We start from the raw sequence: 16,209 nt of genomic DNA, 5'->3' as shown, positions 1-16,209 counted from the left end.
CGTTTGATGTATCGTGGCCTACCTGGTTCGAGCTTTGCCCCAGCGAGCACATCAAACAAGTTCAGCATCACCGATATCAACCATATGCTTTGCACTTGACCATCGTAATATGAGCACGTCGCCATTCTTGGCAGGGAGAGTGATGTCGTCGTCGGTTCCTTTACCATAAACGTCCTTGTCTCTTAGCATGCGGATAAAGACAGCCATATCCAGATCTGGTGAATCGATCATGCTGATGTTGCCTGCAGTGTCATTGAGGTTCTGTAGTTGCTGCGGAAAAGACGCCAGGAAGGATGAGAGATAGTGATTGTGCAGGAGAGCCTGATGTCTTGTCGCATAGGCCGCTTCTGTTGGAGACATTCTGTCTCTCAGCTCTTGGGTTGAGAGGTAATGTAGGGTGTGTTTATCGATCTAAGGACAGTCAATTCCCTGTAGGTTAATGAGACTAAGGACACTTACCTTTGCTATGCGAGCCCGAAGAAAACTTCGAACGAGGAATTTGTACCTCTCGAGCTCAGTCTGAATAACGATGAGGGCAAAGTTTGTCTTTGGATCCATATCACCCGTCATATCCTCCACCTTTTCGATCTGGGATTTGATGCGTGCATTGACGCGCTCGAACAAGCCATCTGTTGGCCATCTACATAGAAGTTGTGAGTATTAGGAAGCAGGAAAAAAGAGCACTCAAGACTTACTCGAGAAGCTCAGGTGCTGAGCGTTCAGCAACCCAGAGACGCGTCAAAGCTTGCAGATCGCGTGTTTCGCTGGGGATTCTGTGAGACGTGGGGTCGACTTGGCGAAGAATGTCATCGATATCCATTTCAAAAAATAAATCGTTCTCGAATCATGAGGCAGAAAAGTTTATAGAATGTTCGGCGGCACAGTTGGCTGGCTTATATTATATATTTTCCTCTTCAGGTTGATGGTCAAGTGAGACTATGTATGGTGGAGTGCATTTGTGAGGCTGAAGGGAATGGATGTTTCTGTGGGAGCGGGGCCACTCACTGTAATACTAGGTAGGTATTATAATTGGTGTCCTCGCCATTTGACACCCGAGACTTGACGATCTTTTCAGCAATTGTTCGTAAATGTTGACTCTAAAAGAAGGATGCTTATATCAAGCTCTCTTGAATTTGTTCTTCACGGATATGTACAAGGTTTGTTGGCCTTCTATGTTTCAGTGGTTGATCCCACACCAAGCAATTGCCTATCACCTCTATCCTTCAAATCATCTCCCTCCCCATCTTTACACATCTACATGTTCTGCATTTGCCCCAATCTGTTTGAGATGGTTACTGGACCTTCTTGAGAGGCTTATGTGCCTCCCTTTCTGCTTTTCCGAAGCCATTCACTCGGCCATACACCCACTTGAGGAACGAGGAAGAGACTGTGACTAGCCCAGCTGAAAAAGTAAACAGCATTACTCGCTGGGTAGTGGAAAGAAGTTCGAACAGTGGATACGGGTACCTATAGACGTTAACGACCTATCGACTCACACTCACCGAGAAGTCAAGAACAACTTACCATCCATTGTGGCTAAAGCAGAGCTCAACCCAGTACCAATAGGCAAAGGCAATGACAGTGCTGATTGCCATTATACCGTAAGCTGGGATGGTCCAAGGAGGGCTAAGAAGGACTAGATCCAGACTCAGGAGTACAGCCGGCGCAAGGTGAAATCCCATATCAGGGACGATGTGCAGATAGAAGTCATCAGGCATGAGCAGCTTGGGGTCAATGAGCCTCAGTCCCCAATACAAGATTGAGATGACAACTTCCAAGGGCGTAGCAAGAACAGCAACCGCATTCTTAGCCTGGAAGAGTGTTTGGCTCAGGGTAATATCGGCCAATGCCCCGAGAACAAAGGCAATGAGTGATGCTGAAAGGCCAATAATGGTAAGGAACTGCATATGCCATCCATAAGACCTGGCTATAGGTGTATCCCAGACTGTGAGAAAGTGAAAGTTGTAACTGAAAGAGGCTATTCCGATGATATGAAGCAATAGCGAAACATCTCGTGAGGGCGACGTAAGTCGTTGAAGGGGGTGACGAGGTGCCATGATGGTCGTGGTCCAGAGAGGTTATTCAGCGCTTATTCAGGTGGGATGTACAAGCCGTAGTCGAGAGGAAGAATTATATGATATAAAACGGAGAATAGAAGTGAAAGATTAGAAACGATGGAATTCGAATGTACTACGGATATTTCACATGATATAACTAATACTGGAAAGCAAGGAAACGAACCTGATTTGACCCGTCTTCGGAGCCGGGGTCTCGGACCTCATGGGATCCCGTTTAGGTACGTTTAATAGATGTCATGACCTCAATGTGGACCTGATTGGCATTGTATTTACTACCTAGGTAGGTACTGGGCCTAGGAACGCCACAATTCGAGGTCGTGCCACTTGAGGCTGAAATTGTCTCGACAACATGGAATCTGTGCCTGTCGCGAAGTGTACATCCACGAAAAACTGCATCTTGGTCGCAACAACCCAGAAACAACGGGTTTACATTTCTGGAGCAGGCCGATAATCGAGATGGCCTCAGATGATGACAATCGCTCACAGAAGCGCAACCATTCCGAGTTTCGTGATGATGCGTCCGGTACAGCAATCCCTATCGCGTCACAAATAACGATGCTAACAAATCGTCCAGACAGCTCCTCCGACGATGAAATGGGCCCTCAACTGCCCTCGCAAGCCCCCAAGAAGAAGCGGCGAGTCCTGCCCCACGAAAAGCTTTACGTCGCGGCTTTGCCCAAGTCGCCCCGTTATTCAAAGTCCCTGATGCACAAGGAACAGATCCTCTTTGCGACATGGACTCCCCTGACCGAATTCCTCATCACGTCCTCGATCGATGGTGTCGTCAAGTTTTGGAAGAAGATTGCTCAAGGCATTGAGTTTGTCAAGGAGTTTAAGGCGCACGATGGCGAGATTAAGTCGGTTTCCGTGAGCAATGATGGACGAAGCTTCGCGACGGCCGGTGTCGACGAAACAGTCAAGATTTTCGACGTCATCACATTCGACCTACTATCCATGATCTCTCTTAACTATGCTCCCAACTGTGTATGCTGGGTTCATAGCAAGGGCGCCTCGCTGCCACTCCTGGCCGTATCCGAGGAAACAAAACCCCTGATTCATATCTACGACGGACGAGGCGAGAAGGAGGAGGCTATCCACACTATCAAGGGCTTGCATAGGAAGCCTGTGCATCTAATGGCTTTCAACGAGGCATACGACTGTGTGGTGTCCGCTGACGAGGGTGGTATGCTTGAATATTGGCGACCGAGCGGCGACTACGAAAAGCCAGATGGAGTTTTTGAGTACAAGAGTTCAACCAACCTTTTCGACTTCAAAAAGGCCAAATCGGTGCCGTCATGCCTCTCCATATCTCCCAACGGCAAAAGTTTGGTAGCATTCTCTTTGCCAGATAGGAAAATACGCATCTTTGACTTTGCAACAGCCAAATTACATCGCGAGTACGACGAATCTTTGCAGGTTGCTGAGGAGATGCACCGTTCAGGGGCGGGAGCTGCTAAACTTGACAACGTCGAGTTTGGACGGAGGACAGCTCACGAGAGAGACATTGAATCGCAGACGCTCAAGTACAAGTCCAATGTCATCTTCGACGAATCAGGGAACTTTATTATCTACGGCTCCATGCTGGGAATCAAGGTGCTCAATACATATACCAACCAAGTGGTCAAGGTGTATGGCAAGGATGAGAACTTCCGCGCTGTCAATATTGCCATATACCAAGGGGCACCTCAGAAGAAGGGAGTGACGACAGTAGAAATGGGTGCTTCCAGTAATCCCCTTTTACAGGAAGCAGAGACCCGAGATCCAATTCTGGTTGCCACTGGTGTTAGTAAGGTGCGGTTTTACATGTTTTCAAACGAGGAAGACATCTCCAAGTCGACACGAGATGTGCAGAACGAGAAACCGATGGTGTTGGGCAACAAGAAGGACGCACAAGCGAAGAAGACCGAGACGGGCACCGGAGCCGTCATTCACACTACGTATGGAGACATTCACATCCGCCTGTTCCCTGACGCGGCACCAAAGACGGTTGAGAACTTTGTCACACATTCTAAGAATGGCTACTACAACAACACAATCTTCCACCGTGTCATCCGCAAGTTCATGATCCAGGGTGGAGATCCTCTAGGTGATGGTACTGGGGGTGAGAGCATCTGGGGCCGCGAATTTGAAGACGAGTTTAGCAGCCTCAAACACGATAAGCCATACACAGTCAGCATGGCCAATGCTGGACCTAACACGAACGCCAGCCAGTTCTTTATCACAACAGAGAAGACGGTAAGTTTGCTTCCTGTTCTTAACGATGAGCATGCACTGATGTTGAACAGCCATGGCTAGACGGAAAGCACACCATTTTTGGTCGTGCTACCCAGGGATTTGACATCATCCACAAAATCGAGAACGTACGGACGCACAAGGAGAAACCCGAGGAGGATATCAAGGTGCTTAACATTGATATCATATAGTAATACTGATGACCGGGCACGAACCTGCAAAATCGGGAAACGCCCACATCGCCATGTTGATACGACTAGCTCACTCTTGACATCCATGCTGAGCCCGTGAGGGCATGTAGAAACCAAGAGTCCTCTCCGCGACGTCGAACTCTGCTACACTGGCTGAACGCCGCCAAAGTCGTCGTCCGTAGAGCTTCTGTCCATCGTCGCCCCTAAATATCCGACTTTAATTAGTGCAAAACCTCACCAGCCAAAGTGGCAAGTAGTGGCCGTTCGCCATTTTTGTCTCTTCGCTAAAGGTGAGTCAAGCTAAAAATCTGGAGCTTCCTTCCCGTCCACTCCACTTAGACTAGGTAGACTACCTACCTAGACAATGGGTACTTGATCCTCCACCAGGATTGCACGTCTCGGCCCTGTACTGAACCTCTTGGGATCGTTGCTGAACCGGCCAGCTAGATTGCGGGGCAAGGTCCATTTCATCCAATCAGCGGCGGGATAATCGAACCTGAAAGGCGTTGAGTGACTCTCTTGAGTGTGACACACCGAGGCCGGCGCAAAGGGAAAGTGAAGGAAGAAAGGGACAGGTCAGGGTCTGGAAACCACATAAAAGCATAATTTTTTTGGGCCTGGTCAAGAGGACTTGATGTTATTCTTAATTTTTCACACTTAGCTCTTCTCATCATATTCCCCTTTCTGCGGTATTCCAAGATTCGCGCAATTCAGTTCCTCTCTTCTCTTAACATCCCACTCTGACTTGTACACCCTCCAACCCCACCATCGCCGTCACCATGTCTTCTGTAAGTCCACCTCTTCGAGCTCTCTACTCTCCGCTCTCTGCTTTCAGTGTGAGGAGTGACTCACGATGATCTCAGTTCTTCATTCCCAACAAGAACGTTGGCAACCAAGCCGACTCGGAAGATTGGAGAAGTAAGCATCCGCCAATAGCTCTCTCTGGCTTAAACACCTCGTCCTTCCAGCGCATATATTAATTATTTCTAGTTCGCGGTTACAACCCTCTGACTCCCCCCGACCTCCTTCAACACGAGATCTCCCAAACCCCCGAGTCCAAGAAAACCGTCCTGCAAGGTCGTAATGAGACTGTAGCCATTGTTAATGGCACCGACGAGAAGAACCGATTGCTTGTCGTCATTGGTCCTTGTTCCATCCACGACCCTGCTGCCGCCCTAGCCTACTGTGACCTCCTCTTGAAGGAGAAGGAGAAGCATAAGGATGAGCTTCTCATCGTCATGCGATCTTACCTCGAGAAGCCACGCACAACTGTTGGCTGGAAGGGGTTGATCAATGATCCTGATATCGATGGTAGCTTCCAGATCAACAAGGGTCTGCGAATCTCTCGCCAACTCTTCGTCGACCTTACAGCCAAGGGTATGCCCATTGCCAGTGAAATGCTGGACACTATTTCTCCCCAGTTCCTCGCCGATCTGCTCTCAGTGGGTGCCATAGGCGCCCGTACAACCGAGAGCCAGCTTCACCGTGAGCTTGCCAGTGGTCTGAGTTACCCCGTGGGCTTCAAGAACGGAACTGATGGTTCTTTGAACGTCGCCATTGATGCCATTGGTGCAGCCCAGCACCCCCACCACTTCCTGTCTGTTACCAAGCCTGGTGTTGTCGCCATTGTTGGTACCGAAGGCAACAATGATTGCTTCGTCATCCTTCGCGGTGGCTCCAAGGGCACCAATTTCGATGCTGAGAGCATTGCTGCTGCCAAAGAGGCGCTCAAGAAGAAGGGCGTACGACAGCGAGTCATGGTCGACTGCAGTCACGGTAACTCTTCCAAGAACCACAAGAACCAGCCCAAGGTTGCTGCCGATATTGCAGGCCAGATCTCCAAGGGAGAGGAGGGTATCATGGGAGTCATGATTGAGAGTAACATCAACGAGGGTAAGTCACGGTCCTCGTTAAAAGAATCGGCCTCAGCTAACTTATTAAAGGTAACCAAAAGGTACCCGCTGAGGGTAAGTCGGGGCTCAAGTATGGTGTAAGCATCACCGATGCTTGTATTAGCTGGGAAGACACTGTCTCAACACTCGAGACTCTTGCGCAGGCCGTCAAGGCCCGCCGAAAGCTCTCAAACGGAGCCTAATTTCTGATTTCTACCACATTATGGGCATGTGATAAGTTTAGCGCCGGATCCAGAACAATTTGTCTTTGGGATTGGGGTTGTATATTGTTGCGGTGGCTCGCGTATTTGATTCAAGGCTTGGAGTTTAATGGATTCTTGATTCAAAGGATAGATAAAAAGCATAAGGCAAACGGGCGAAATCTGGAAAGTAACAGACAATGAGAAGATGTGAGGTTATTTAACATAAAATAGCTGGATTTCCATCGTGTTGATTGATTTGAAGCCATCAACTTCCCGCCACTCGATGAGATAGATCTAGGAAACTCGATAAAAACAACAGATTAACCTTTTCTCCTCCTGGGCAGAATAGACTCTATTTTTGCCTTCTATCTAATATCAACTCTCAATAAATAAGCCTTTTAATATATACTTTTATCACGATTCAACCATTCCTTATGCCTATTGGTTATGAAAAGGCTTGTAAGGTGGTCAAACCGTGGATAAACCCATCAAAAGCACTAAAAACACATTATGTCCTCTCGAAGAGGAGGTTTCTATTGTGTAAATCAGCCATTTCCTTACTGGAGTGTATCACACACTGTCCCTGCCAGACGCGCACACTGTGACAGCCAAGTTGTTATGTCTGGCGCGGCGTTATTGCTCCTGGTCTGATCTTATTAACACTGTGCCGCTAATAAGCTTCCAACTGGCGTTTTTGAAGAACAAGCAACCCAAGTTCTCATATTTTAGATAATCACCAACCCGCTTATCAAAGAGATTCGCAGTAGTTTCTGCATCTCAATCATCAACCAGCAGCTCGCTAGATTTCTCCGCTATTCAAATATCATCAATATCCTTTAACCCCTCGCAATCACTCTCAGCTTCATCAATAAGGAGACGCGCCTGAGCGTCCAGGTCGCCAACAATGGTACGCGACTCCTCACCACCCGAGTCGCCGCTCTCATCGGTGGACGAGTCAGACCAATACGAAGAGGACGGCCACGAGTACGATGAATCAACATTGCGGCCCTCGAAGCGCCAGCGACTTGAAGCCGGTTCAACTACATCTTCTGCTGTAGTTCCCGATGTCGAAGCCGAAGCGGTGCCTGAGCCTGATCCCCTCGAGGGCATGTCCGATGTGTCATCGGATACCTCAGGCGATATCCCCAGTTCCCCGATCAATGCGCGCCTCGACGAAGAAGACTTCCAAGAACAAGTCACGAAATGCGACTGGGATGGTTGTCCAGCGGGCGACCAGGGCAACATGGACAAGCTGGTTGAACACATCCATAACTCGCATATTGAGAACCGGCAGAAGAAGTATACCTGCGAATGGATGAGCTGTACGCGAAAGGGCCTACCGCACGCCAGTGGTTATGCCCTCAAGGCACACATGCGCAGCCATACAAGGGAGAAGCCTTTTTACTGCTACTTACCTGGTACAATCACCTCTGCTGATTTTCCTTTGCGTAACATGCTAACTCGCTGCAGAATGCGACCGGTCTTTCACAAGAAGCGATGCACTTGCTAAACATATGCGTACGGTTCACGAGACAGAAGCACTCCGTCCGTCTGACCCTGTTCCCAAGTCGATGCAAGCCGGGCCACAGGGCAAGGGAGGCAAGATAAAAATCATCATGAAGACCAACCAACAATCGCAAGGGCCCCATGATGACATGGACGATGCTGCCAACGGCGACGAATCTAACGCCGAGTACTTTACACCATTGACGTCGGATCTCTTCACTCATGCTGAGCTTGAGCTTCCTGTCGACAAGCTGTACCGAAAGTGCCATTGGGAGGGCAAGTGGGCCGAGGAGATTGGAGAGTCTCTGATGAAAGAGTGCAAAGAGTGGGAGGAAATCTATTACAAGGAGTGGCTCGAGAAGGAGGTTCTACTTGCGCAGGTCATTCAGAGCGAGGTCAATTGGCATGAGCGACGACAGGCCATTCTCACAGGGGTTGTCGATGTTCACGTTCCTGGCGCCGTAGAGAGCGTCGAAGGCGAGAGGACAAACGGTGCGAACGCTGAAAGCGACGGAGCTGCCAACGGGACAAAGGTGGCAGAGCTCACTGCGTAGGGAGATCTTTCACCAAGGACCACCGACACCTTGATACCTCGACGAAATCCACCCCGACGTCGCCGGATACCTTATGCAAGGCAGATATACTGGTAACTGCACGCTTTGCACTATAAAACTTTGCACCACAAAATATTTTACGGAAGGGAGTTGAGGGAGTTGGGTTATGAGAAATGGGGAGCTTACAATACACGGGTTCTAATTCCCAATATAGCTGACTAAATCATGATTTAATTGAAACGGTATACATAGACATATGCCCACGTAGCCTGTTCTTACAGAGCCTTCTTCTTGGCCCGGTACGATTGAGAGTTCTTGAAAGGGAATCCGCTTGTGCTCTGGTCAAACTTGTGGTACCGGCTCGTCATGGCTGTATCGCCAGCAAACAACACACAGTACAATCCAAAGGACGCAAAGACGGCACTACCTAAACAGCCAAGTAAGAACCCCGTCTCCCCAGTCCAGGAATAGCGACCGTAGCAGTAAAAGGCGCCCGAAGCGTGATGGAGGGTGGATATGAGGACCGCAGCGGAAGCATAGGGAGATGGTGCGCTTTCGGGGGCTTCTGCCATTGGGAGTTAGACGAATGCAACTCTAAGCGAGAGGTGTTTGTTACCTTTTGAAGCAGAATCGAGAGGAAGAACGCCCGAAAGAACCACTACGGTAAGGCCGAGCGCAAGGAGAGCGAGTCCTAAAGAGCGGGCAAAGTACGTTTCCAAAGCTCGGGAGTTGTTAGCCGACACGATAGCGAGGAGCTGAAGGAGAGCCTTACTGGTACATGTCTCGTTGTCAGGCCGAAGAAGAGACCCGACAAAGGAGGGCCAGATAATGAGAGGAAGACCTTGAGTGCTCAACCAGAGAAAGTTACCATATGTGTATGAAGCAATGGCCTGGGAATTGTCAGTCGATGAATCGAGAGCATGATAGTGGAAGCGCATACGCTCATTGTTCCAAGTTGTGTATAAGCAAGGTTTGAATGAGAATAGCAAAAGGCAAAGTCACGATTCAGTCAAGGTGAAGCTATAATTGAAGATGCAGGTAGAGGCTGAAGCTGAAGCTCTGGAGCTGATCAATGTCTGGAGGTCAGAGGCTTAGACCAAGCATCGACGTCACCATCAGGTATGAAAGGTATGTGCCTAGGGGCCCCATCGCATCCGGCTTGCCTTCCGCTATGGAACCCCACACTCCCGAACCGAGAGGCTGGACGGCTTGGACGATTCGCCACCAAAATTTATAGAGCCGCTTCTGTCTGGTCCGATCTCGCATGTGCACTGTTAGACTATCCCGCCCAAGGCCCTGACTGTGGAGGGACTAAAAATCACCATTGCAAATCACAACGTTTTTATTGCCTATCTATCACTTTATTGGCACGGCCTGATGCGCCGTCTTCGCCGTGTCCGGTCCTCCGAGGAGTTATACAAAACCAGGCCCATGTGTAAGCCAACCCGGGATTAAGTGACTATCAGAAACATTTCATACCTTATCTCTGGATTACATTTAAGACCTTTTTGTTCTGATATCAGTATTTCTTCTCTTTAATCTCCCATTACTGCAAATCGTCAGGACAAGACTGCAGGTTTATTTGTCAGCTAGCTTGCTCCAGTCACAATTACGTCCAAGTCTCCAGTTAAAAATTCCCGACAGGCAACTTCGCACTTCGACAAGAATATCCTGTCTTCAACAAGCTCTCACACTGCCAACGAGGGCATCCTCCTCCTCCACCGCATACAGCATCTCCTCAAACAACCGGCGCTATGAGTGCCATTCTCTCTGCCGACGACCTCAACGACTTCATCTCTCCTGGCGTCGCTTGCATCAAACCCGTCGAGACTCTCCCCGCTGCCCCGCCCCCGCAATCTCTCGAGACTGAAGTTATACTTGACGGCCAACAGCCCGCTACGAATCCGAATGCGCCCGCTCAGATCTCCCTCACAGACTGTCTAGCCTGCTCTGGATGTGTTACATCTGCCGAGGCTGTCTTAGTGAGCCTCCAGAGTCATGCCGAAGTCCTCGCCACTCTCGATTCGGCCCCAGCCTTGAAGTTGGTGACAGACGATAGTGGCAAGTTCAGGGTGGAAGGGCTAGAGGAGGAGAATGCAAAGCTCTTTGTTGTTAGCGTGAGCCCTCAAACAAGGGCCAACTTAGCGGCAGCATGTGGCGGAGGCGTGTCAGAGGGCGATGCCGGGTACATGCTGGACAACCTTTTTCGTGGTCCCTCTGGAATCGCCAGTGGCGGCAAATACAATAACAAGTTCACATGGGTGGTTGATACCAATACTGCGAGGAAGGCAACCCTCGTTCTTGGGGCAGATGAAGTTCTCAGCACCTCTCAGACCGAAACCGCAACCCCAGCCAAACCCATATTATCCTCGTCCTGCCCCGGTTGGGTGTGCTATGCGGAAAAGACACACCCCCACGTTCTACCCCATATCTCAAAGGTGAAGTCGCCACAGGCCTTAATGGGCACATTACTAAAGACGACACTGAGCCGAACGCTGGGTATTGCACCTGGCCGCATCTGGCATCTGGCTGTTATGCCATGCTTTGATAAGAAACTCGAGGCAAGCCGAGAGGAGCTGACCGAGGAGGTTTGGGCTGAAGGGGAAACCGGGGGGCGTGGGGTTCGCGACGTTGACTGTGTCATCACAAGTAAGGAGATTCTCATGCTCGCCGAGTCAAGAGGTCTCAGCTTCTTCGATATCCCCAAGACACCGCTGCAAAGCAAAAGTCTAACCCCATTCCCTGATCCAAAGCTCCACGAGTTTCTTTTCCCTCGCACACGGACCGGAAATACACCTCGCGAAGCCGGCACTTCAGGGGGCCTTCTCTATCATATTCTCAAAAGCCGGGCGGCACAGACTCCTGGCGCAGAGGTTGTGCATACACGCGGCCGCAACGTTGATGTTGCTGAGTACTCGATATTGGTGAATGGCGAGCCAGTCTTCCGTGCTGCCCGGTATTATGGCTTCAGGAATATCCAAAATCTCGTTCGAAGACTAAAGCCCGCCAGGCCGTCTCGAATGCCTGGCGGCAAGCCTTTTGGAAGTGCTCGGAAGCCTGCAGGCAAGGCGGCCTCCCTAGAGTATAGTTATGTTGAAGTCATGGCATGCCCTGGCGGCTGTACAAATGGCGGCGGCCAAATAAAAGTTGATGACCCTGTTGTCATGGAAAGAAACAATTACTCCGGAAATCCAGGCCCTCAAGAGCAAAAGATGTGGTTGTCAGAGGTTGACGAGGCATATTTCTCCGAAGACGAGGCGGGCACTGAAGTTTCGGTTGTTGGGACTGCCGAGACTATTGGTGGCATTTCCCACTCATATATAAATGATACCCTGGCACATTGGGCGGAAGTTACAGGTATTGGCTTAGATAGACTGGCGTTTACGACATATCGTGAAGTTATTAGCGATGTTGGAAAGGATAAAACGACGGACGAGACGGTGGTGCAGCTGGCCGGAAAGATTGGAGGTGGGTGGTAGAAGCAGAGCATGTCGATAGAAATAATCAACTGCCCCTGTTGCCTCGATGAGCAAACCCGAATCCTCCTCGGCCACTTCCATCTGGTCCTTTTGGTGATCGAATTGGTGCCCGTGGTTGCAATTGCTGCTGCTGCTGCTGCTGCTGCTCATCTCGAGGAGTTGTACTCCTACCAGGGGACGAGTAATCTGGCTGACGTCTTTGAGGAGGATGTTCAGGTTTTGGGCTGAAGTTGGGGTCGAATAGTTCGCGCCCTGAGCCTGACATGTTCTGCATTCTTCGTGGGGCATCAAACGCACGATTTTCAGACTGACGGTTATCCATCGGTCGCGTGTCGTTATTCCTGTATCCGCCCCTTCCTCGGCCACGGCCGCGACCGGCGTATCCATCTACCTTGGGCGGGGTGACTGTGCCAGGTGATGAGGCTCCTGAGGATGGGTTTGATTCTCCGAAGATCTTGGCTCTGGCTTCTTCGTATCGGCGTTTCTTTTCTTCTCTGTCTTGCTTCTGCTTTGCTCGTATTTCTTCTGGGCTCATCGGCACCTCCCTCTTTGCTTCATTATCGTCATCTAATGAAAGGCTGGACATCCCTGCTGTAGCATCGCGCTTAGCGATGTTGGGCTTTCGGCTGAGCACTTTGACTTGTGGTTTGAACGGGGTTGTGAGAGGAACCCCCGAGTTTGAACCAGCCTCGATGTAGTGGAAGGTTTGTGGTGTGTCGCTGTTGTATCGGATCCTCATGTTAGTGACAGCGGGACATATTGCTGAGGTGGGAGGGCTTACGCAGATTCCCACAACTTGCGATTCTGCTCAGCGTGCTGCGCCAGGCGCTCCGATTTGGACAAAGGCACTGGCTGTGTTGGCTGTTCGGGTTCACTGGCCATCTTGTCTGCCTGAGCCTCCCAATCATCCTCCCAGGCGTCAGGGATCACTGCGGTATTCTTGCCCATGGCGAAGAGCTTTTTCTCGTGCCAGGACCAATCTTGCTTAGGTATTGTGTATATGTCAACGCCGTCGTCTTCGTCGGGGGAAAAGATGCTTGACAGTGTTGTTGGAGATCGTGAAGTTGAGCATGGAGTTGAGGTTCAGCCAACAATTACGGTTTGTTCAGTAGGGTTACTAGGTAGTTTGGAAAAGAAAGAATAGGACGGGCTGATTGCCGGTGGGGTTTTTTGGTTAAGTTAGGCCCAAAAGCTGAGCTGAGCTGGCTTGAAATGTATTCACGACGTCAGGCACCTGCACTCTTTTTGTTTAGGTGTTTCTACTCAAGGCCCTGAGTCTAGCATGTAGCTCAAATCAAAAAGAGGTACGAAGACAAACATAAAAAATAAATAGAAATTGTCTGTATATACATTTTATTAAACAAGTATCAAATCTCGGTTCTCTTCACAACTGTTTAGGTAGTGCTTGTGGATTTCACAGGGCGAGTGCGGGGTGGCTTGCCATCTTGGTGGGGTAATAACAGGCCTACCTAAGGCTGGGCTGGGCCGGTTTTGGCTGTTAACCTTGAAATGCCGTTGCTTTTTTGATCGAACTGTCATGTAGCCCGTCTATACGTAACACTGAAAACCAAGTTCTTGTCTTGTGACGATTTTCCCAAATACAAACCTATTTGGAACGTTTGTTAGAGGCCTTCCTATTTACCCTTAACTGGCATTGATCAGCCTTGATTTTGTGACCGAGATCCATTCTTGTCCATTAGATATCACCTATTGACCACTTCAATGGCTGGCGGATTACGTTCATCACCCATCCCTCAACAAGAGATGGCCGACCAAGCCGCCAACACAAGCGCGAAGAGAAATGCAGAAGAAACTCAGACATTGCGCTCAAAGCTAGTTGATCAGCATATCAGCATGCGTAAGCTTTTCGGCTCAAAGGATCGTTCGTTTTCCGGTGTAGTTATTGACGAGTTCTCTAGTAAACTATCCAGATCCCTTGAAGCCTCGAGCACCGCTTCAGGTTTACCCCCAAGGCATTACTCCAGAGATGGAGGCGAGGTGGCTTCAGATGTTGAAACAGAACAGTGTATGAGTTTCTGAATGCCTGCTCGAGGCGGATTAGTCTCCCACGGCGGTATGAACATATTGGGAAAGAAAAGTCCCTCTTTCAACCACTGATACTCAGTGTAACAATGTGTTATTCTACTCTTCCTTACAACATTAAACTATCTTTTCGTATTGAGCGACTTATTAATATCATTGCAACCATTCCTTGAGGCCCGATATGTTGCACACTTCCAATTATCTGGCCATTTGCACTTACGAGTCTTGTTGGTCTGAGTTGTATGATAATATGAGCACTTAATGATAATAGGATACGCCCTAGCAGGATAATCAGTTACGCCAGGCACACGACATATATCAGGGCTGAGCTCAAATATATCTACTAGTCAGTAGTTGACTGACTGAAGAGGTTGCGAAGAGTCTCTCAGGAGTGTTTCGTCATTTATATCCATATCTGACTTGCGCCTACAATACAGTAAAGTGAGCTTCTTGAAGGCAACTTGGTATATTTCAAGTGCCTTGCCGTTTTCATTGTCACCAAAAGTCGATGTGATACATACTGGTTGAGCTTCATGGCCATTCAGTTCACAATATCGTCGTTTATCATTCTCTGTTACGAGGATTTCAGTGATACACCAATCAATCGGATTTATTGCGAAAACTCTGATACGGTCGGTGACATGCCGCGTAAATGTGATCAGCTCGGCCTGGATATAATAAGCTGATATTATGGCAGTGTCCCTGGCATGAGGCGCCATGCATTTCAGCTTACGGGACTAGCGATGCTTCATTGTGAACCTCTGGCATGCCTTACTAGTTCATTCGAGGCTATGTTACTTTGTTTCTCTCCAAATGTCACTAGCAAGTCGATGTGTCTGGTTTGAGGTGTCACAATCGGAATATTGCCCAATAGGGCAGGGCATTGTAACACAACAGCCACATGGGAAGGTTGCAGCAAGAGCTGGAAGTCGATCAATCACCAAACCAGGATCAGGTTTGTGATGACTTAGTTGGTCGATACAATGATATAGATGAGAACACCAGAACTGGTGAAGTCTCAGTTACAAGTCAATCCTACCGCGGATGAGTTGAAGCATGCGATGCATCACAATTCCAGAGAAGCCATGGACAAGAACTAGGACCTATGTTTGCCTACCAGATTCCGATATTGGTTGGAAATGTATAATAGTTGATGGACGCGAATCTATGTCACTGAGGCAGGAGAATCAGGTCTCTTTTGATACACGAGTATGGACATCAGAATGAAACACGGCGCATATCATCCTGAGCTTAGAGAACAAGAAAGCTCAGACCTTTATATATAGTGCTGATAAACTCAACAAAGGGTATCCTAAATTTGTAATAAATTTATAACAAATTATTAAAAAGAATTTATGCTAAGTTATACTACCTACTATGTAGGATCGAGGTCTTGGATTTTCTTTCCTCCCCTGGACTGAGTGTACTTTGCTGTAGAATGGCACAGATGTAGTAGTCATGTATCTGAAACAATATTTCAATCAAGACATTCAGATGACTCGAGCAGCAGATCAAAAGTCAATACACCCTTGTTCGAGATAGTGGCAATAAAGTCATGTTGCAGTCGCTTACTTTGCTCCAAGCATGACTACCTCACAAACTGACCACATGCAAATGCTGGGACTCCGTATCCGTATTGTCGATTCACCAAAGATCCGGTGTAACGCACTGTAGGCAACCAGATTTACGACCAATGATTGATGCTGAGGCCGATGTTGATGCAGCGAGGCTGAAAAGCAGTGTGAACCAGAGTACACGGAGTCCATTTGTGCTATCGATCGGTTTCCTGGCAGGCCTGGGTGCTCTGGTTAGCTGGGCTAGAACCTGATGTATTGAGCAATCACAGAAAGGACCATACATGCCAGGGTACGGCTGGATCCTCTAGGCCTCACGGGACGAGGAAATCGCCCCGAGCCGAAAGGGGCCATACGCTTATGGGTTGCAAGGCTGTTATTCGTACTCTGTGAAGATGTACTGGAATACCTTGACCTATCACGAGATATTCATATTCTCTGGATCGGATGCAGGAGT

At 49.0% G+C, this 16,209-nt stretch overlaps 9 protein-coding genes across 9 annotated transcripts; 5 read left to right on the top strand and 4 right to left on the bottom strand.

Moving 5' to 3' along the window:
• Window positions 1-51: 51 nt before the first annotated feature.
• On the bottom strand, window positions 52-820 carry FPRO_01143 (uncharacterized protein; the record flags this gene model as incomplete). The annotated part of the gene is made up of 3 exons (XM_031218604.1): window positions 52-411; window positions 460-640; window positions 696-820. 3 exons carry the CDS (start codon window positions 818-820, stop codon window positions 52-54), a joined length of 666 nt encoding a protein of 221 aa, XP_031075329.1.
• Window positions 821-1,292: 472 nt separating this feature from the next.
• On the bottom strand, window positions 1,293-2,057 carry FPRO_01144 (uncharacterized protein; the record flags this gene model as incomplete). Its single annotated transcript, XM_031218593.1, has 2 exons — window positions 1,293-1,467; window positions 1,525-2,057. The coding sequence occupies 2 exons, from the start codon at window positions 2,055-2,057 to the stop codon at window positions 1,293-1,295; spliced, it is 708 nt and encodes a 235-aa protein (XP_031075328.1).
• Window positions 2,058-2,534: 477 nt separating this feature from the next.
• Window positions 2,535-4,501, top strand: FPRO_01145 (putative cyclophilin E; the record flags this gene model as incomplete). Its single annotated transcript, XM_031218582.1, has 3 exons — window positions 2,535-2,601; window positions 2,653-4,313; window positions 4,364-4,501. 3 exons carry the CDS (start codon window positions 2,535-2,537, stop codon window positions 4,499-4,501), a joined length of 1,866 nt encoding a protein of 621 aa, XP_031075327.1.
• Window positions 4,502-5,280: 779 nt separating this feature from the next.
• Window positions 5,281-6,596, top strand: FPRO_01146 (putative 2-dehydro-3-deoxyphosphoheptonate aldolase; the record flags this gene model as incomplete). The annotated part of the gene is made up of 4 exons (XM_031218571.1): window positions 5,281-5,289; window positions 5,365-5,419; window positions 5,492-6,394; window positions 6,445-6,596. 4 exons carry the CDS (start codon window positions 5,281-5,283, stop codon window positions 6,594-6,596), a joined length of 1,119 nt encoding a protein of 372 aa, XP_031075326.1.
• Window positions 6,597-7,500: 904 nt separating this feature from the next.
• FPRO_01147 (uncharacterized protein) lies at window positions 7,501-8,656 on the top strand (the record flags this gene model as incomplete). Its single annotated transcript, XM_031218559.1, has 2 exons — window positions 7,501-8,014; window positions 8,067-8,656. 2 exons carry the CDS (start codon window positions 7,501-7,503, stop codon window positions 8,654-8,656), a joined length of 1,104 nt encoding a protein of 367 aa, XP_031075325.1.
• Window positions 8,657-8,931: 275 nt separating this feature from the next.
• FPRO_01148 (uncharacterized protein) lies at window positions 8,932-9,602 on the bottom strand (the record flags this gene model as incomplete). The annotated part of the gene is made up of 4 exons (XM_031218548.1): window positions 8,932-9,221; window positions 9,273-9,377; window positions 9,429-9,546; window positions 9,597-9,602. The coding sequence occupies 4 exons, from the start codon at window positions 9,600-9,602 to the stop codon at window positions 8,932-8,934; spliced, it is 519 nt and encodes a 172-aa protein (XP_031075324.1).
• Window positions 9,603-10,410: 808 nt separating this feature from the next.
• On the top strand, window positions 10,411-12,135 carry FPRO_01149 (uncharacterized protein; the record flags this gene model as incomplete). The annotated part of the gene is made up of 1 exon (XM_031218537.1): window positions 10,411-12,135. One exon carries the CDS (start codon window positions 10,411-10,413, stop codon window positions 12,133-12,135), a length of 1,725 nt encoding a protein of 574 aa, XP_031075323.1.
• Window positions 12,136-12,160: 25 nt separating this feature from the next.
• On the bottom strand, window positions 12,161-13,083 carry FPRO_01150 (uncharacterized protein; the record flags this gene model as incomplete). The annotated part of the gene is made up of 2 exons (XM_031218526.1): window positions 12,161-12,854; window positions 12,917-13,083. The coding sequence occupies 2 exons, from the start codon at window positions 13,081-13,083 to the stop codon at window positions 12,161-12,163; spliced, it is 861 nt and encodes a 286-aa protein (XP_031075322.1).
• An 816-nt stretch (window positions 13,084-13,899) lies between these two features.
• Window positions 13,900-14,167, top strand: FPRO_01151 (uncharacterized protein; the record flags this gene model as incomplete). Its single annotated transcript, XM_031218515.1, has 2 exons — window positions 13,900-13,993; window positions 14,055-14,167. The coding sequence occupies 2 exons, from the start codon at window positions 13,900-13,902 to the stop codon at window positions 14,165-14,167; spliced, it is 207 nt and encodes a 68-aa protein (XP_031075321.1).
• Window positions 14,168-16,209: the final 2,042 nt, after the last annotated feature.

Source organism: Fusarium proliferatum, assembly GCF_900067095.1.
Source record: "Fusarium proliferatum ET1 genome assembly, contig: FPRO_scaffold001, whole genome shotgun sequence".
Lineage (NCBI taxonomy): Eukaryota > Fungi > Ascomycota > Sordariomycetes > Hypocreales > Nectriaceae > Fusarium > Fusarium proliferatum.
The sequence above is the reverse complement of the archived record's forward strand: the minus strand, read 5'-3'. Positions and strand labels throughout refer to the sequence as shown.